The sequence below is a fragment of the Xenopus laevis genome, chromosome 7L, assembly GCF_017654675.1.
Source record: "Xenopus laevis strain J_2021 chromosome 7L, Xenopus_laevis_v10.1, whole genome shotgun sequence".
NCBI classification, from domain to species: Eukaryota; Metazoa; Chordata; class Amphibia; order Anura; family Pipidae; genus Xenopus; species Xenopus laevis.
Genome location: NC_054383.1, coordinates 120,389,107 through 120,410,814, shown reverse-complemented (window position 1 = coordinate 120,410,814; position 21,708 = coordinate 120,389,107). Strand labels below are relative to the sequence as shown.

The 21,708-nt window shown below is 39.5% G+C and overlaps 1 protein-coding gene and 1 long non-coding RNA gene across 2 annotated transcripts in view; one reads left to right on the top strand and one right to left on the bottom strand.

Annotated features, from left to right (window-relative positions):
- Nucleotides 1-443: 443 nt before the first annotated feature.
- The window catches only part of hsd17b14.L (hydroxysteroid (17-beta) dehydrogenase 14 L homeolog), a 22,076-nt gene continuing 811 nt past the window's right edge, over nucleotides 444-21,708 (top strand). The window contains 8 exon segments of the mRNA NM_001135071.1: nucleotides 444-563; nucleotides 3,129-3,164; nucleotides 4,638-4,735; nucleotides 7,752-7,818; nucleotides 12,520-12,611; nucleotides 16,360-16,464; nucleotides 17,779-17,846; nucleotides 19,797-19,893. Coding sequence (NP_001128543.1) covers nucleotides 458-563; nucleotides 3,129-3,164; nucleotides 4,638-4,735; nucleotides 7,752-7,818; nucleotides 12,520-12,611; nucleotides 16,360-16,464; nucleotides 17,779-17,846; nucleotides 19,797-19,893 — 669 coding nt within the window. The 5' untranslated portion in view covers nucleotides 444-457.
- Nucleotides 16,197-21,708, bottom strand: part of LOC121395635 — a 24,184-nt gene continuing 18,672 nt past the window's right edge. The window contains exon 2 of the long non-coding RNA XR_005962602.1: nucleotides 16,197-16,374. This is a non-coding gene — a long non-coding RNA (uncharacterized LOC121395635). The remainder of the gene's footprint in view (nucleotides 16,375-21,708) is intronic.

The window sequence follows — 21,708 nt, the reverse complement described above, 5'->3', positions numbered from 1 at the left end:
AAGATAAGCGTGGTCTCACGATAATGAAAAGATCTTTTAAAGATCTTTACGTATATTGCCAGCTTTACACAACGTTGCCACAGGGCAAAAATAAATTCCAACCTTCTGCTCCATTAAATTTATAACCTATTATTACTAACATTGCTGGAAGGAATAATAATTTTACTGGCTGAGTGCAAATGAAACTTGATGCCAAAGTGATTAATGTGGAAGAATTACCAGGGAATTCTCAGCCTACAAAAGATAAACACACCCCGCTGGAGGAGCTTCATACAAAAACCTGAGATTCCACATAGAAATAACTCTGACTTCTCAGGACTACATCCCCCATAATGCCTATAATTGGAGCCCAGCCAATGTATTTCCTGTTAGATCAGCTGCCCAGAGCGTGACTCAAGTTCTGCTTGTGCACCCAACTCTGTGCATTGCTGCTGGGATCCTCACAACGACAAGCACCATGGCTGCCAGTGGGTGTTCAGAGCAGAACCTACGGTACCGGGATAAGGTGACTGTCATAACTGGGGGCACAAAGGGCATTGGAGAAGCAATGGTCAAGGAGTTTGGTAAGGATTCACAGTTTGTTGTTAAAGTTTATAACTAATAAGAAACTAATGCAGAAATGATTGTGAACAACAGCAGGTGCCAATGAATCTCATCTGCCTTTATTATTGTGTATAAGAGCAGCGGCATAATACAGCCCTGGTCATTGAATTCTATAGCCCAGGGACCACCATTTCCTACTGGTTTCAGGCAGTGCATCCGTGTAACTGCAGTGTATGGCAAAAATTCTCAACCTATGAGTCAGAACTCAAAAAACGTCTTCGTACTGTTTGGGGTTGGTACCATGATCCCCCGAAATAAAGTGACTAGGCCAATTTGGGGGTCTGTAAGCTTAATGTGGGCCCAACTAATCTTGGGAGCTACTGTTCTCTCTGCCCTACCCTAAAATTTACATCACTGAGGGACTGAGGTTTATTGAGAAATATGTCTAACAGTGATGGGTGTTATCATGATACTGTAGAGCAGTGATCCCCAACCAGTGGCCCATGAGCATTATGTTGCCCACCAACCCCATGGATGTTGCTCCCAGTGGCCTCAAAGCAGGTGCTTAATTTTGAATTCCAGGCTTGGAGGCAAGTTTTGGTTGTATAAAAACCAATTGTACTGCCAAACAGAGCCTCTTGTAGTCTGCCAGTCCACAAAGGGGCTACTAAATAGCCAATAACAGCCCTTATTTGGCACCCCAGGAACTTTATTCATGCTTGTGTTGCTCCCAAACTCTTTTTACATTTAAATGTTGCTCATGGGTAGGGGACCCCTGATGTAGAGGATCATTAAGAATATCCGAAACCTACGTGGATGTACACAGACTGGATTTTGTTAATGGTCTGACCCAAACCATCTTTGTTTGGTACAGTAAGGGCATCTGCAGACTCTAATCTTTACTCTAAAAGAATATGGGCACCACTGAAGGAGCAATCCTTTGTTTGGATGGTTCAACCTTGTCTCCCATATCCATCACTGACAGAGTGAATGATTTGTCTTACTTAACAAAAATTCTCTGGTGCTGAGATTCTCCATTGTTAGGGGCCATTACAACATAAAAAGGAGTTCTGAAAATGAGAAGTCCGACACCCTCGTACTGATGAATTTCAGCCACAGCAATTGTATATTTACTATGGATTTTTATTTCTACTTTTCTTTGAGATTCAGGTCAACAGGTTGACAGGTTAATCACACTAATAGAGTTTGAGGTGGCAAAGAAGGGCAATGCCCCCAACCCTGCACATTGTGGGGCCATCCAGAGTAGCAGCCATTGGTGAAAGAGTGGGGAGCAACAGAAAGGGTTACAGACAGTTACACTTTATATTAGAATAGGCCAACCTGATCCTTCAGCTGTTTTTGAGGTATATTTTCTAGCACACGCAATGTTGCGCCAAAGGGTTACAGGCTGGACAGTCCCATATAAATAATGGGGGCCAGTGAAATGTGTACAATGCACTAGATGTGCTATTTATTTGGCTTTACTTGGCAGGCAGACAAGTTACAAATACATTTGCTTGGTTGGGTGGACAAGTTCAGCTCAAAGTCCAGAGAACATGATTTGTCCTGTTATTACTGTGGGGATAGTTTGTGTTTCTCTAGTGCAGTGTCATGTAAATTGTACTATATGCTTCATAATGACCCATTCAAAACTGAGAAAGTCAGCTGGCAGTGGGTTTTTCATACCTGCTCCATTACTTGTTGGCTGTGACGCTCATTTATCCAGATCCTCTAGTCTTTGTGAAGTGATAAATTACTCACTACATGTAGACGTAAGTGTCAAGTGTGGGTTGTGGGACATAGGGGTGCGACTGAGTTGTCCTGAAGTTGTTTGTCAGCACATGACTTGCTGTCTGATCCGAGAGACTGTACAGATGGTTTCCTTCCTGGTGCATCACACCAAGGCTTACTTCTGCGATTCCATATTACAGTATAAATATAGTGGTTCTCATAGTTTTATAGGGGTTAGAAAGACACAATTTGCCCTCCTATCCCCCCCCACCCTAGGACTTCTGATTTGAGGCCACTAAACATTGCCCTGTGTGTCTGTCCAGTAGCTGTTGGTTTGGGCAAGCTTAGAGAAAAGGTCCCAGGGAGTGAAGAGTTCTTTCAACCCCAAGATCCAATCTAAGATGGAATTAGTGATGTGCAAATTAGGAAAAACTCAACCTGGACCCAACCCTAACCCACAAAATGTTGCTGTTGTAGGACCCACACTCATCTGTACCTGCATCTTCTCACGCTGTATGTTACTTTTGTGTGCCTCTGGTTCCAAGACAGGGATCTTTGGGAGCAGTGGAGGAGTTTATTTCCCCAGGCTGAACTGCACCCAACCCTAACCTGCTATGATTGGCCAAATTTCAACCCAAACCCGCCCAACCAGCAGTCAACTCATGGAACACCGAGGGTTTTGGATCAACCCACACATGACTTGCTGGAATATTATGATTAGTGGTGCCGTATATGTCTGTGACTATTGTTCCTATTGTTCAATATGTACCATGGGCTAATATGAATACAGTATATATCTGCTTGCAGCACTGACTCTTTTCTCTCGTTTGTCCCCAATCTGTTTGAATTTACAGTGGAGAATGGAGCCAGAGTGGTCTTCTGCTCAAAAGGTAAGGAACTCTTCACAGTATCCTCGCACATCCTGGGGAAATGCATCACACACATGAATATTGCTTATCATTCTGTTCTCCTATAACCCTGCAACTACAGGCTCAGTTTTTTCCACCCTGTTCTCTCATTTTTTACCTAAATCCATTTTTGATGGTGATTTGGCCATAGGGTTGGGTCACCAAGCTGTCCTTTAAAGGGGTTGTTCACCGTCCAAACACTTTTTCAGTTCAGTTCTTTTCAGATTGTTCCCCAGAAATAAAGACGTTTCTCAAGTACTTTCCATTTTTTTACAGTTTTTCCAAAATCTAAGTTTAAAGGAAATTTTCAAAACGAATCAGTTAATATCGCTGCTCCAGCAGAATTCTGCACTGAAATCCATTTCTCAAAAGAGCAAACAGATTTTTTTATATTCAATTTTAAAATCTGACATGGGGCTAGACATATTGTCAATTTCCCAGCTGCCCCAAGTCATGTGACTTGTGCTCTGATAAACTTCAATCACTCTTTACTGCTGTACTGCAAGTGGGAGTGATATCACCCCCTCCCTTCCCCCCCCCCCAGCAGCCAAACAAAAGAACAATGGGAAGGTAACCAGATAACAGCTTCCTAACACAAGATAACAGCGGCCTGGTAGATCTAAGAACAACACTCAATAGTAAAAACCCATGTCTCACTGAGACACATTCAGTTACATTGAGAAGGAAAAACAGCAGCCTGCCAGAAAGCACAAGTCACATGACCAGGGGCAGCTGGGAAATTGACAATATGTCTAGCCCCATGTCAGATTTCAAAATTGAATATAAAAAAATCTGTTTGCTCTTTTGAGAAATGGATTTCAGTGCAGAATTCTGCTGGAGCAGCACTATTAACTGATTAATTTTGAAAAAGAAATTTTTTCCCATGACAGTATCCCTTTAAAGTTTAATGTCCCTGCCTCTGGTGTTTTAGTCTGGCAGCTCAGTAATTCAGGTGCAAATTCTGTTCCAATTTGGTCCATTAGTTGATACATTTCTCAACAGCATCTCTGGAGTATTAGCAACTATTGTATCAATTCTAACAGTGGCCTGTAATGAAACACAGGGATTCTACTCAGCAGGGACAAAGATAAGAAATGTATCAATTCAGATCAGTTTACAGGGTCGGCGACCCCCCCTCCCAGAGCTGTTTAGAAGGTGAAAAATGAAACTTTACACTTCAATATTAGAAAAACAGGCACACATAGAAAATAGAAAGTAAGTGGGAAAAAGTTTTTATTTCTGGTGAACTATCTGAAACCAACTGAACTGAAAAAAAACGGAAGGTGAACAACCAATTTAACAGAAGAGCAATATGGTAGCACATCCATTACAATAAATAAGGTTCTCAGTACATATATTTAACTCAGCATTTAAAAAAAACAAAAAAACAATAAATATAAAGATATTTCCCATTTAGGCCACTAGTTGATTACTGTGTTTTTTTCTCTTTTGTAGATACAGAGGCAAAAGCTCTGGAGAATGAGATAAATAAAGCTGGGCCAGGAGAATGTAGATATGTTTGTTGTGACGTCACAAAAGAAGAAGATATAAAGGTAAGAAACCCTTTATTAGTAGTGTGGAAAGGAAGAGAAAAAGAAACCCTCTTGCCCATGTCAGAGCAAAGATCTGTGTGACCAGACTTCCCTCTTCTGACATATCACATGAAACCACTGGCTGGAGTAGGTTAGTTTCAGCGCAGCTGTGTGGCCTTAACTCCTCATTAAAAAAAAAAGCAAAGTAATCAAGATTAGATTTGTACTGACACTAAACTGATCACTACCCGAAACCTCTTTTTCATTGCACAATGAAAAAAAATATGTAATTCTAAGCAACTTTCTAATATACATTCATGAAACATGTCTCATGGTTTTAATGTCATTTGTAAACGATTTTGCAATTGGTTAACCCCTTCCTGTTCTTTGGTTCTGGTTCTGGTTGAAACAAAGTAGTGGAAGTCAGTTGTCCCAGGCTGCTTCAGCACAGAGAATATCAACAGGCAGGCAGATACTGCTTTCAATAATAATTACTTTAAAGGACATGTAAAGGCAAAAAAATAAAACCTCATACTGTCCTTATTGAAAAAGAACCCCATCTCCAATATACTTTAATTAAAAAATGTGTACCGTTTTTATAAGAAACCTGACTGTATGCAGTGAAATTCTCCCTTCATTTACTGCTGTGGATAGGAATTGTCAGACGGTCCCTAACTGCTGAGCAGGGAAACAATCATACTTATGAACAGCAGGGGGAGCCCCCGCCTTACTTCCCAGCCATGCAGAACTCAAGCAGCTTTGTTTGTTTCACTGTAGAGCAGTCGGTGACTGTGTAGAGATTATTTTACTGTTTCCAACTCCAGCTGCAGGGACAGAGATCATGGAGCCAGATTTAAACAGATAAACTGGGATTCTATTTGGAGGATTATTCTGCTGCAGCCACTGGTTCTGCAGAGTTGGAGAAGGTTTGTATTAAACAATACAAAAACTATAAAATCCACATTAGATTACATGATAATACAGGACCCAGTGCAGTCTGTATATTCTGATTATTAATCAGTCTTGCTGTATCGGCTTCTGGCAGATATTATTTGACTTGTGCTATTTTGATCATTTATGACGATCCCTAAGCAGCCCAGACCACACTGAGCATGTGCACAGTCTTAGTCTTGAAAAGATGTTTAACAAAGTTACAAGATGGTGACCCCCTGTGGCCAACTTTGAAAGCATAAATCATTTGTTTGATTTGTTTTGATTGTTTGTTGGAACATTGCTTAGAATTACATTTTGGGGTAAAGTTCCTATTTAATTATGTTTCCTTGGCCGGGAATTGTAACAAAAAAAATGGGATTTGTGTATCTGTGTTCTGTTCTTCCTGTGAATGGGATAGAAAAGATCTTACTGGCCCACCAGGTAACTGCTGAGTGTTCTTATGAGACATTTCTTTGTACAACTCGTAGTAATAATGCATGGGGGTTTTGCTCCAGTTCTCTGATGGGGAATGACAGCAATAAAAACTGACAGATGTTTAGTGCAAACAAAGGGTGAGAGTGGCCAAATACAGCATGTATTTAATAAGATCCAGCCAAACGCTAAGGGGCTTATTACATCTCGAATTTTTCTGATTGGGCTTTTTGGGGCAAAACTCAAATTTTTTATTTATATGCTGCCAAAAGCCCGAATCCAAAAATCCACCATCTCAGACCTGTTGAGGCAATGTATAAGTCAATGGGAGAGGCATCTATCCCAAGTTGAAGTTATTGTAGTCTTTGGAAGTTTTAGGCAGAAAATCTGGGTTTTTGGGAAAAAACTTCAAGCTTGTTGGGAAAAAAGCAAGAAAAAAATCGTACAAGCTTTTTTTTATTGATCCAATTAAATCAAGTTAATTTATTAATAAATAAGGCAAAATCTGGCATGGGAGTTTGGTCAAGCTTTTTTTTATTGAGACAATGAGATAAATTTTAATTTTAGTAAATAACCCTATAGACTTGTGATTGTTCTTCTCCTCTGAATCCACTGTAAATTCCTGTTTGAATGGTATAAAGCCAGTTTAGAGTGACACCCCTGAAACAGATACATCACACGTTTCCAGAGTCCCTGTCTTCACGGGACAGTTCTGAATTGAAAAAAAAACATAAAACTGGAAGGGGTGTTGAATAGTGGGTGTCAGTTGGAATGGCCCAGAGCATCAAGGTTTGGGCCAATGTTTGAATCTATGATGTGTAGCATATTTTATATTAAAGGGGTGGTTCATCTTTAAGTTAAAGGACCAGTAACATAAAAACATTTTTTTTCAAATGGTTTTTTTTAAAAAAAATTATAGTTTTTTACTTACATTCCTTCTTCTGACTCTTTCCAACTTTCAAATGGAGGTCCCCATATAAAAACAAATGCTCTGTAAGACTACAAATGTATTATTATTGCTACTTTTTATTACTGATCTTTCTATTCAGGCCTCTCCTGTTCATATCCCAGTCTCTCATTCAAAACAATGCATGGTTGCTGGGGTAATTTGGATCCTAGCAACAACATAGCTGAAATTGCAAGAGCTGGAAACTGGAGAGCTGCTGAATAAAAAAGTACAAAAAAAAGCAATTGCAATGTATCACTCTCTACATCACACTAAACATTAGTTTAAAGGTGAACAACCCCTTTTAAACTGCTAGCCAGCAATGATCTGGACACATGCCCAGTATAAAGGACTGATCCAGCCAACACAATGTATATTCTGTATAGGGATGCACCGAATCCACTATTTTGGATTCGGCCGAACCCCCGGATCCTTCGTGAAAGATTCGGCCGAATACCGAACCGAATCCAAACCCTAATTTGCATATGCAAATTAGGGGTTGGAAGGGGAATTTTTTTTTACTTCCTTGTTTTGTGACAAAAAGTCACGCAATTTCTCTCCCCGCCCCTAATTTGCATATGCAAATTCAGATTCGGTTCGGCCGGGCAGAAGGATTCGGCCGAATCCGAATCCTGCTGAAAAAGGCCGAATCCTGGCCGAATCCCGAACCGAATCCTGTATTCGGTGCATCCCTAATTCTGTATTTCCTTTTCTCATTTTCAATAGAAGCTGATAGAGATCACTGTAATGACCTATGGACGAATTGACTGTCTTATCAATAATGCAGGATGGCGTAAGTACTGTCTCTTTTAATCCGATCGAAAACTTTAATTTGATCTTAAAATAAGTTAAATGTTATGTTGCCCATTTTAAAGGAATTCAAATGGCTGCTACACCTTCAATAAGAGGAGAGGAGGTAGAGGAGGAAAGAAAAGAAGGGGATTGCAAAAGGAGAGAGGGGATGAGATGGGTTGGATGGGGTTGATTGTGCAAAGGGAAGAGACAAGGCTGAAAAAGAAGAGAATTGACAATGGAGTGTAGTGTGCAAAAGACAAGAGAAACACTGAAATTAAGGGGGTTATTTATCAAAGGTCGAGTTTGTGAGGTTTTTTTCTATCTCGAATAAACTTACAACTCGAATGTAAAAAAAGCTCAATTGAATGCAACCAGGGGAAAAAATTATAATGCCTCAAATTTATCAAGTTTTCAAGCGCAAAACCACAGTGAAAAACCTGAAAATCATGAAGGCAAAAAACATCTTCAAATGGATAAAAGGACTGCTGCCATTGACTTCTACAAGAGGAGTATTTTCAGATTTGCGCTTTTAGCAGCTTCGGGGCATAATAGATCTCGAATAATTCAAGTTTGACCTTTGATAAATAACCCCCTAAATGTAGGAGAAAATATTGAGGAGGTTGAAAATCCAGAGAAGGGAAGAAAGGGATTGTGGGTATATCAGTAGGAAAAGAGGTGGGTAAGAGGAGGGGTAAAATATACTGAGAAAAGCTGGAAGGCTACCATTTGCCTTGGGTGCTATAACACCTAGTTCAGTCACTGCCAATAAGCAGCATTTATAAGACATGTTATTAAAGCCTTATTATCATGTTTAATGCTGAATTCATGTTTTAACTCAACCAAAAGAGGACTTTTATATAATTAAACCCTTCTAACTAACTTTACTGGAACCATTCTTGATCCAAGAACTAAGGTTTTTTTTTATTTTTTAAGTGGTTTGAAACAGCACCTTGTAAAAAGCACATGGAATATACAAGGGGAACTACACTGCAGTAAAACGTATAAAATATACATATATAATACACAAAAGCCATGAATATCTTGTAAATTATATCCTTATAAACAGCGAGTTCTGATGTCATCAGTTATAAACGGTGAGTTCTGATGTCATTTCTGTCACATGACTCACTGAAATTTGTGTATTATAATAAATAAAGTACCCCCAGTTGTAAAATATGAGGATATTAGAAGTTACCTCGAAGTTCCATGAACTGTACAGAAGCACTCGTCCTTCGGCCTCGTACTTTTATATGGTCATGAAACTCCTCGGTAACTTATAATATCCTTATATTTTACAAGAGGGGCTACTTTATTCACTATATATATTAGGGATGCACGAAATCCACTATTTTATATTCGGCCAAACCCCTGAATTCTTCGTGAAAGATTCGGCTGAATACCGAACCGAATCCTAATATAAATGCATATGCAAATCAATGGGTGGGAAGGGGAAACATTTTTTACTTCCTTGTTTTGTGACAAAAACTCACAAGATTTCGGTCGGTCCAGGCAGAAGGATTCGGCCAAATCCCAATCCAGCTGAAAAAGGTTGAATCTCAAACCTGGATTCGGTGCATCCCTAATATATGTATATTATACATATATTGAGATCCATTATTCTGAAAACCTGTTATCCAGAAAGCTGCAAATTACGGAAAGGCCTTCTCCCACAGACTCCATTTTATCCAAATTTTTCAAAATGATTTCCTTTTTCTCTGTAATAATAAAACAGTAGCTTGTACTTGATCTTTAACAAGTGAAAGGTTCCGCCTTAAAGGAAAACTATACCCCCCAAACAATGTATGTCTCTATTAAAAGATGCTGAGTAAAACAGCTCATGTGTAAAACCCTGCTTTGTGTAAATGAACCATTATCATAATAATATACTTTTTTAGTAGTATGTGCCATTGGGTAATCATTAATAGAAAATTGCCATTTTAAAAAATAAGGGCCGCCCCCTGAGATCATACGATTCCCTGTGCACACATACAAACCACATGTTAGGTCACATGAGCCAATTAACAGACAGAGTTCTGCCTTTTGCTTCCTCACTTCTTCCTGTTACAGTTAGTGTTGTAGTATTTCTGGTCAGGTGATCTCTGAGGCAGCACAGATAGAGTCACGAAATGGTGGTTCAAGGCAAGAGATGTAAAAGGGCAATATTTATGTAAATATATATTCCAGTTTGGTAAGATTCTTTAATATGTCATTCAATTTGATATAAACTATCTGTTGCTTAAGTATTAATTGTGGGGGTATAGTTTTCCTTTAAATAACATATCTCTCTCTCTCTCTCTCTCTCTCTCTCTTGACATACTTGGTGGGCGTGGTCTGAGATTCTTAACATTGACAACACCTCCATCTCCCAGTGGCTGCCAGCAGGAAACAACTCATTGAGCTTGCTGCCTGTGTCCCATCAGGTCCTAACTTAACTGCACCACTCGTGCAGATTTTACTCACCAAGTCAGTCGGTAGGGGGTAGTTGAACTACAACTCTCACCCTTAGACATACTGGTAGGCTAACTAATTTCAGTTTATCTTGACAGGTAACACTGCATACATTCCGATACCCTGTGTGGGGCCTGTATGTACTAATTATAAGGGCCCATTGTCCATAGTGTGCAGGTATCTAAGGAATTAAACAAACAGAGACATTGGCAGTGTCTCATTTAACTCTTTTGGAGCCAAAGCAGGGGCGTAACTATAGAGGAAGCAGACCCTGCGGCTGCAGGATGGCCTAGGAGGAATACGGACCCCATGAGGCCCTAATTCATATACAATTTCAATAAATATTGGAGAAACAAGTCAACCTCTAAACATTTTGGGGGCCTGAAAAATAATTTGCTGTGGGGCCCAGTAATATCTAGTTACGCCACTGAGCCAAAGTTTCAAGTTTATAGATCCACATCGATTCCTTCCTTGTGAGAAAAAGATCCCTATTGCCACCCCTCCTCGGAACAGGCACGTGTGTGTTTAGACTTAAGCCAATGTTTTGCGACCGGCTGATCCACTTTCCCCGTTGGTAGGGCCGCTCTTATCGCACATCTGTGATTGTTCATTCTCTCCCTGTAAGTTGTTGAGGCTTTGCCCACATAATGCAAACCACAGACCAAAGGCTCTACGCGGTGCCAACAGGGAATAGGGCTTCTAGATCGTGTCCCCTTCAGCACCTGTGCATTCTTCAGCATCCATGGTCAGCTTTAAATAGTAGACCGCGTTCCCTCCAGGACCTATGTATTCCTTTGTGCAGAAGCGCTATTCCCTGTTGGCACAGCGTACAGCCTTTGGTCTAGGCGGGTGCGGGTTGCTAGGCAACAAGCCAGCGCGTCTGTTCACTGGACTGATATGTTCCGGTTAAAGTTCCAGTCCACCAATATGGGTAAAGGACGGGTCGCGCTACCTAAACTGGGAGGTTCGGTTCTTCTTATACTACTGCCCGCCTCTGAGTAATGTAAGCCGTTTTGAGCTTGGAGTAAAACAACGGTAATAATAATTGTACACATTTTCCCCCACACACTGGTGTTAATATTATCTATTTTCTTGATTACACTGGTTGCTAGGGTACCCTAGCAACTACTTTTGGCACCAAATTTGTACATTTATAACAGTACCCTGTGCACTGTTATAGTACCTTTCCCTGATGAAGGTTCCAATATAGGACTGAAACGTCGGACTCAATAAACCTGAAATAATTTACCCTACTTTTTTGTTTTTTTTTCTATAGTCACTGCTGTCACTTGTCACTATATATATATATATATATATATATATATATATATATATATATATATATATATATATATATATATATATATATATATATATATATATATATATATATAAATTTACATATGGTGCTCGTGTGTGCCCAGCGAGGCACTTAATGCTGGGGACACTGTGCAAAACATGTTTTAGGTTAAAAGGCAGTTAAAAGGGGTGGTTTACCTTTAAGGTAACTCTTAGTATGTTATAGACTGGCAGATTCTAAGCAAATTTTCAATTGGTCTTCATTATTTTTTTATAGCTTTTGAATTATTTGCCTTTTTCTTCTGACTTAGCTTTCAAATGGGGGTCACTGACCCCATTTAAAAAAACAAATGCTCTGTAAGGCTACACGGTTATTGTTATTGCTGTTTGTTACTGCTCTTCATTCTATTCAGGTTTCTCCTATTCATTTTCCAGTCATTTTCCAGTCATTTTCCAGTCTCTTATTCAAATCAATGCATGGATGTTAGCAGGTCCGGACTGAGAATTAAAATAGGCCCTGGTATTTCAGGTACACAGAGGCCAAATCATTCCACATAGAGGCCCAAACAGCTCCCACCAGCCCACTAAATACTGAATTTCTATGAGACCTGATTGCAGCCCCTCTGGCATTTGCCAGAACCCACAGTTTGCCAGTCCGGGCCTGGTTGCCAGGATAATTTAGAACCTAGCAACCAGATTGCTGAAATTGCAAACTAGAGAGCTGCTGAATAAAAAGCTAAATAACTCAAAAACCAAAAATAATAAAAAACAATTGAAAACTGTTTTAGAATATCACTCTCTACATCATACTAAATGCTAATGTTAAGGTGAACAACCCTTTTAATGTGTTTATGTACCAACTAAGGGCAAATCACCCACTTCTTTTATTTCTGTTCATGAGTAAAAGCAATGTCCGTGTGCAGCAGCATACTCAGTTATGGTTTCCTTATAGATCCACCAGAACAGACGATAGATGGCACCAGCGCAGAAGATTTCCGTGACCTTCTGAATCTGAATTTGATTGGCTATTTTCTGACTGCAAAGGTAATGGATAATGGACACACAAACACAGGTTCTTTGGACCTGAAAGGGATTCTGTCATGATTTTTGAGGTTTATTGATTTTTTCTCAATGACACTGTTCACATTGCAAATAATTCACTCTACTATTTAAAATGTTATTCTTGGATCAACATATGTATTTTTTAGCTGTAATATTGGTGTGTAGGAGCCATGTCAGTGCATTGTGCCTGATTCTGAGCTTTGAGAAGAACCAGCACTTCAGCATGTAACTGCTTTGAGACAGCTATTGTTTCTCCCCTTCTCATTGTAATATATCGTGACATGGGTCCTGTTTGCAGCGCTGGAAATGCAGTTTTAGCAGTGGTTTTCCTGCTTTGGTGCTATTCTCATGTCTACCACTAGGTGGGGTTGGGGAGCAATTTTAGAAATGCAAACAAATCTTTCAGCAGAGGAGTCAGGTAGTGATGGGGCGAATATGTCCCGTTTCACTACACCGAAAAACTCCAGAAACTGTGAAAAAATCTCGAAACTATATAATTTTATATATAAATAATTCTGAAGCACGTCCATTACAATTTTTATACATGTGGCTATTATGTCCAAATGCATTAAAGTCAATGGGCATCTGAATTATTTTGATGCGTGCGGCAATTTTTATGCGCACACCAATTTTGATGCGCCACAATTTTTTTTTTTGTCACAGTGAACCTTTCATCTGAATTTTTACTCCAACTTGTAGTACAGCAGTAAAGAGTGACTGCAGTTTATCAGAGCACAAGTCACATGACTGGGGGCACCTGGGAAACTGACATTATGTTTAGCCCCATGTCAGATTTCAAAATTAAATCTGTTTGCTCTTTTAAAAAGTGGTTTTCAGTGCAGAATTCTGCTGGAGCAGCACTATTAACTGGTGCGTTTTGAAAAAAAACATGTTTTCTAGCAACAGTATCCCTTTAAAGCTGGCCATAGCCGCAAAGATCTGATTGGACGAATCGAGGATTCGTAAGATTTTCTGACCGTGTGTGGAGAGTCCCGACATTTTTCATCCGGCGGAGATCGGTCGTTTGGTCCATCGGACGGGTTAAAAGATTTCTGTCGGCTGCCGATAATTTCTCCGCATGTATTGCCAATCTTGAGAGGGAGACTGTCACTAGCTTTGGTCGGACATAACTTTCGTGCGATTGCTGTCAGGGGCAGAACATTGGCTGATCTGTTCTTTTCTACTTTATTTGATCGGAATGGTTAGTGGCAGGTCGTGAAATGGGAAAGTCCGGTCGCACGATGATTCATACGATCGGATCTTTGCGTCTATGGCCAGCTTAAGTCTGCCATTTCTCCTTTCCTGTTTATCTGTAATTTGACATCAAGAAGTCAGTGGCGTAACCACCGGGGGAGCAGGGGGTGCGATTGGGCCAGGGCCCGCACCCCCTCATGGCCCCCCGGCAGCTCGCGCGCCACTCTCTCCTTAGGGAAATGCGTCCGTTTCCGGCCATACGGAGGGGGGCGGGGCCTTCTTCTTCTGACTCTTTCCATCTTTCAAATTGGGGTCACTGACCCCAACAAAATTATGCTCTGTTAGGCAGGGCCGTGCTGAACCAGCCGGGCGCCCCAGGCAACCCCGCTGGCCGCATCGCCCCCTCCACTGCGCTCATGCTCAGTCGAACCTGAGCGCGCGCATACCGGATACGTCACCCCTCACGTAAGCGTGCATGCGCGCAAATGAGCACAATGAGAAAAACTGCAGAACGGACTGGGGTAGGCAGCAGTGAAAGGTACCTGTCTGGCGCCCCTTCAAGCTTTGCGCCCTATGCACATGCCTACTCTGCCTACCCCTAGTTCCGGCCCTGCTGTAAGGCTACACATTTATTTTGCTTCTTTGTATTACTAATCTTCCTATTCAGGCTTTTCCTATTTATATTCTAGTCTCTTATTCATTCAGTTATTTGCTCTCTTTGCAGCTTTCAAATGGGGGTCACTGACCCCATCTAAAAGCTAAATGCTCTGTAAGGCTGATTATTTATTGTTATTGTTACTTTTTATCACTCATCTTTCCAGTCTCTCATTCAACTCAATGCAATGCATGGTTGCTAGGGTAATTTGGACCATAGCAACTGGACTGCTGAAGTTGCAAACTGAAGAGCTGCTAAATAAAAAGCTAAAAAAACTACAAATGATAAATCAAAACCAGTTATAAATTGTCTCAGAATTTCACTCTACATCATACTAAAAGTTAATTTAAAGGCGAACAACCCCTTTAATCAGTAAAACTGATAACTTTTTATTGCTCATTTTTCTCCTATTCATATTCCAGTCTCTTATTCAAATCAATACATGGTTGCTAGGGTAGTTTGGACCCTTGGGACATGCTCGGGACTTGTTAAAATTTTAACAATTATTTTCTTTTTATTTGTAAAAATAAAACAGTAGCTTGTACTTGATCCCAACTAAGATATAATTAATCCTTTTTGGAAGCAAAACCAGCCTATTGGGTTTATTTAATCTTTACATGAATTTCTAGTAGACTTAAAGGAGAAGGATAGGTTCTCTTTACTTGGGGGTGCCATAAGTTAGACACCCCAAGAGATTGTATCTACTTACCTGACACCCGGGGCCGGTGCTTCTATCAGCAGAAAAACTGCACCGGCCCAGATTGCCTACGTTTTGGCACCCCCAATTAAATATGCCTTTTCTTCTCCTTTAAGATATGAAGATCCAAATTAAGAAAAGATCCATTATCTGGAAAACCCCAGGTCCTGAGCATTTTGGATAACAGGTCCCATACCTGTACTTTTGTAACTTCTAATGACTATTGGTTTTATATTTTGATGGAACAGTCCTACATATTTGTATTTACTCCTCTGAGTAAAATATAAAAAAGATACAATACAATTAGTAACAGCATAACTTTCCCTCTGATACCCCGGTACGACTCCTGGCTAATAATTGTCTAACTTTAGGAGGCCATTAAAAAAAAGCTTACACTTGATTGGCTGCTGCTGGGGTAGGGCAAACTGTACTCATGTTACCACTTACTACTTAACCTAGGCTACAAGGTGACTTCATAAGTATGGGACCTGTTATCCAGAATGCTCGGGACCTGGGGTTTTCTGGATAAGGGATCTTTCTGTAATTTATATCTTCATACCTTAAGTCTACTAAAAAATCATTTAAACATTAAATAACCCTAATAGGCTGATTTTGCCTCCAATAAGGATTAATATATCTTAGTTGGGATCACGTACAAGGTACTGTTTTATTATTACAGAGAAAAAGGAAATCATTTTTTAAAATTTCAATTTATTTTGGATAAAATGGAGTCTATAGGAGACAGTCTTTCTGTAATTCGGAGCTTTCTGGATAACGGGTTTCCGGATAACGGATCCCATACCTGTACAGGTTTCCTCTTCAATTTGATTAAACTATGTGGGAGTAGGAGGAAGTTTCAATAGAACAGGGCGAGGTAGCTGAATTTATATTATTGTATTGCTTCCATTATATCCATTGTTTTGCTTTAATATATCTTAGTTGGGATCAAGTACAAGCTACTGTTTTATTATTACAGAGAAAAAGGAAATCATTTTTAAAAATGTGAATAATTTGATTATAATAGAATTTATGGTTTATTCTGTAATTTGGAGCTATCTGAATAACGGGTTTCCGGATAACGGGTACTATATCTGTAATACCCATTCACATAGTTCTATGCATCTTTCTTGTACAGGAAAGTCTTTCACGTGTTCTTTCTTGAAACGGTTCTTGATGTGTTTCAGCATGCTCTGCCCCACCTGAGGAAAACACAAGGGAACGTCATCAATATTTCCAGCCTCGTTGGTATCATCGGTCAGAAACACGCAATCCCTTACGTTGCCACAAAGGTACCAATCCTCCCTTTAGATTCTTTCAAATTCACCGATCCTCCATGCCAGTTAATGATAAAATAGAAGTCAAGCAATACCGGCATGAATTCACTTTGTGTTCCCCAGAGGCTGGGTATTATGGGACTGAGCTTCATCATGTGTCTAATGGGCTTCATTGAAAAGCCTGTCAATTTTAATCATCAATATTAAACTATAGCACAAATACACATTTATGGGGCTGTGTATGGGAACTATTGCTGAAACAGTATGTAGCATGGCCAATTCTAAGCAACTTTGCAATCGGTGTTCATTATTTATTTATTACAGTTTTTTAATTATTTGATTTCTTTTGCTGACTCTTTCCAATGAGGGGGTCGCTGACTCCATCTAAAGAAACAAATGCCCTGTAAGGCTACACAATTGTTGTTATTGCTACTTTTTATTATTCATCTTTCTATTTTGGCCCTCTCCTATTCATATTCCAGTCTCTTATTGAATTCAATGCATGGTTGCTAAGGTAATGTGGACCCTAGCAACCAGATTACTGAAACTGCAAACTGGAGAGCTGCTGAATAAAAAGCTAAATAACTCAAAAACCACAAATAATAAAAATTGAAAACCAATTGCAAATTGTATCAGAATATCCCATACTAAAAGTTCACTCAAAGCTGAACAACCCCTTTAAATTCCCAGCCAGTCATGTCATAAATATTTAGTGGACCCAAATCATACCTCCCAACTGTTCTGTTTTTAGAGGGACAGTCCCTCTTTTGACAGCTCAACCTGCAGTCCCTCATTTGTACTGGAAAATCCAGTTTTTCTCTGCACTGAACAGCAAGAAAAAGAAACCAGGTTTCTAACTTAATTGGCTTTTGGCAGAGAGCCCAGAACAGCCACAGCAGGAGATAAGATACTAAGTAATTGTAACAATATAAGAAACCAGGTCCCTTGGGAGAAGTTAGACTCACAGCTTAAAGGGCAATTCACCTTCATTAGCAAAACTGTAATAACTGAAAAAAAAAAACAGAAATATGTTCAAACTTTCATAACCTGCCACATTTTGTAAAATTTACATGGTAATTAGGGGGTGTGGCCACAAAATGGGCGTGGTAAAAAAATCTATTTTTTACTTCCAAAATGTTGGGAGGTATGCCAAATAATTTGATACTAAATGAAATTTAGGCAGATAGCAGAGCAGATAGCAGTTGTTGCACCAAAGCTGGTTGGAATGCTGGAATTTGTAGTCCAACACTGTTAATGACCAATGCTGTTCTCCTGACTGATACTGGACAATGGATGGTTCGCTCCTTACCTGCATTTATTTATGTACAGGGAGCAGTCACGGCAATGACAAAAGCAATGGCTGTGGATGAGAGTCAGCACAATGTGAGAGTAAACAGGTAAACACTGCATAATTAACATTTTTTTATGCTTTTATTGTTAAAGGGGTGGTTCACCTTTAACATAAGTTTTATTATCTTATAGAATGGCTCATTCTAAGCAACTTTGGCCTTCATTTTTTCTTTTTTATAGATTTTGAATTATTTGCCTTCTGCTTCTGACTCTTTTCAGTTTAACAAATGGGGGTCACTGACCCCATATGAAAAACAAATTCTCTGTAAGGCTACAAATGTATTGTTGTTGCTTCTTTTTATTATTCATTTTTGTAGTCAAGTCTTCTTCTATTCATACCTCAGCCTCTACTTTGAATCAATACATTACCCTAGCAACCAGATGGCTGAAATTACAAACTGGAGAGCTGCTGAATAAAAAGCTAAATAACTCAAAAACCACAAATAATAAAAAATGAAAACCAATTGCAAATTGTCTCAGAATATCACTCTCTACATCATACTAAAAGTTACGGTGAAAAACACTTTTAATGGAATTATGGCAATGGGGAGTATGGGATCTTTCCATAATTCAGATCTCCATACCTTAAGTGTGCTAAAAAAAAAAACATTTAAACAGTAAAAAAAAATAATCGAATTGGATTGTGTTGCCTCCAATATGGATTCATGCAACTTAATTACAATCAGGTACACGGTACTGTTTTATTATTACAGAGAAAAAAAGAGCAAATTACAATTATTTGCTTAAAATAAGCTCTGTGGGAGATGGCTGATTTATAATTCGGAGCTTTCTGGATAATGGGGTTCCCATGCCTGTACTGGAATAGTACCTGGTTCTCCCAGACACATTACTAGCATATCATCTATCTATCTATCTATCTATCTATCTATCTATCATCTATCTATCTATCTATCTATCTATCTATCTATCATCTATCTATTATCTATCTATCTATCTATCTGTCTGTCTGTCTGTCTGTCTATCTATCTATCTATCTATCTATCTATCTATCTATCTATCTATCTATCTATCTATCATCTATCTATCTATTATCTATCTATCTATCTATCTATCTATCTATTATCTATCTATCTATCTATCTATCTATCTATCTATCTATCTATCTATCTATCATCTATCTATTTATCGATCATCTATCTATCTATCTATCTATCTATCATCATCTATCTATCATCTATCTATTTATCGATCATCTATCTATCTATTAGTGATGTGCAGGTCAAGTTTTACTCAACCCGCAGCCGGCCTGCTCCGCCCCCTTCTATTTACGCGGCGTTGATGTCACAAAAGGGGCGGGGCAGGTGTGAGTCTATAAACTGACAGTCCGGAAGCCAGCAGCGAGAGGTTGTGAGCAGGGAGAGCAAAAGGGAGCACTCAACCTGAACCCAACCCGAAGATATTTTGCTGTAGCCAGGCTAAACCCACCCGACTATTCAATATACTAAAATATAGTGAATAGTGATGTGCGAGTCGGCCTGATGCCCGGGGGTCGGTTGGGTTCGGGCCGACCTCGCACCCCCTTTTGCGACCTTGCACTGCCGGCTTCCAACTTCTGGCTTTGTTTTTTATAGACACGTGCCTGATCGCCCTGCCCCTTTTGTGACATCATCGGCGGGCGTCGCGGGTCTATAAATGGAAGCCGGAAGTTGGGCTGGGGCGGGCGCAGGTGGAGGGAGGACGGGTTAGTGAATAGTGAATGAAGTACCCCCTATTGTTATACTCTATTCTTATAGTGCTTTTATACAGGTCATGGAACTCCGAGGTTACTCCTAATATCCTCATATTTTACAACAAGGGGTAATTTATTTATTATGATACACAAGTTTTAGTGAGTCATTTGACTAAAATACATCACTACCCCCCATTTATAACTGATGACATCACTAGTCACGGTTTATAAGGATGTAATTTACATTATATTTATGGCTTTTGTGTATTATATATATTTATATTTATGTATCACTTGTGTGTTGTAGCATTTCCCCTGGTAACATATGGACGCCCCTCTGGGAAGAGCTTTCAAGCCATTCAGAAAACTCGGAAGCTATGATTCAAGGTGGCAATGATGCACAGGTCAGTGTGACATGGACTATTTGTACTAAATCGTGTGCAGTAGTGAAGAGCTGAGCTAACACCAACATTACTGGCTCAGGTTGTAGGTTCAAATAGGCAGAAAATGTGGATTTTCCCAGTAAACTCTAGTTACACACTGAGATCTGGAATATGTCAACATAGCACACAAGTAGCCAGTAACGTAACTAGAGTCTTCCGGGCCTGGGCGCAGGATGTGCACCCAGGCCGTCCCCCCCACCCCCTAGATAGGGTTGCCACCTGGCCAGGATTTTACCGGCCTGGCCGGTAAAAATGATGGTTGATCCCAATGTTATTTATAGGAAAAAATTATAAATATATAGGAAGGCCGGTATTTTTTTCTGGAAAAGGTCGCAACCCTGACACACAGACGTGCTGCAGCGCGATCTCTGGTGGGCCCTGAGGCCCCCATGATTTTAATATAATTTGACCCTAATTTTAATATAATCAACCCATTACATGTAATAAGGTGGACAGCACTGTCCAGAAGGATTCCTACAAGCTGGTGGTATAGACTGTATAGTCTGTGTGCTATAGTGTCATAGTGTGAGCATACAGTATGCAGCCATGGGTTCATAAATGTGCCATTTGTATCCTGTATATTCTGGATTTATGTAGAAAATCTGGTTCTTAAAGAGGTGGTTCACCTTTGAGTTAATCTTTAGTATGTTATAGAATGGCAAATACTAAACAACTTTGCTATTGGCCTCATATATATATAGTTTTTGAGTTATTTACTCTTTTTCCATCTCTCATTCATTTCAATGTAAGGTGGAGAGCTGTTGAATTAAAAGCTAAATAACTCAAAACCATAAAACAAGTGAAAACCAGATTTATCAAGGGTCGCATTGAAAATTCGAATTTTTTTTATGGTCAAAACTGAACAGGGAGTTATTCAAATTCGATTTGATTTTTTTATATAAAAAAAAATGTTAATTTGATTTTCGAGATTTATCATACTCTGGCCCTTTAAGAACTCGAATTAAAACCTTGCATTGCAGTTTAAATCAGTGGGTGAGGATCAATTTGTAGTTGTTTGCAGCCTTCCTGACATTCGAGTTATTTTCGGAGTAGAAACTCGAATCATGTTTTGCAAATCGAATTTGAGTTTGCGGGTCGATTTAATTCATCCGAGTTTAAAAAATTCAATTTTATTAATAAATTTCGATTGGTCGAATTTCGAATTTATGGGAGTTTAGGGAAGTTTTTAAAAACTCACATGAATTTGAAATTCAGCCTTTGATAAATGTGCCTCCTAGGGGCATATTTACTTAGCTCGAGTGAAGGAATAGAATAAAAAATACTTCGAATTTTTTTGGCTATTTCGACCATTGAATTGGCTACTTCGACCTTCGACAACGACTTCGAATTGAACGATTCAAACTAAAAATCGTTCGACTATTCGACCATTCGATAGTCGAAGTACCGTCTCTTTAAAAAAAACTTTGACCACCTACTTCACCACCTAAAACCTACCGAGCACCAATGTTAGCCTATGGGGAAGGTCCTCATAGGCTTTCCTAGCATTCTTTGATCGAAGGAAAATCGTTCCATCGATGGATTAAAATCCTTAAAATCGTTCAATCGAACGATTTTTCGTTTGATCGTACAAACGAAGGAAATGCGGTAAATCCTTCGACTTCGATATTCGAAATCGAAGGATTTTACTTCGACGGTCGAATAGCGAGGGTTAATTAACCCTCGCTATTCGACCCAAAGTAAATGTGCCTCCTAGTGTTCATTCATAGGCAAACAACTCCTTTAAAGGGAATGTTCACTTTAAAATGAACAAAAAAA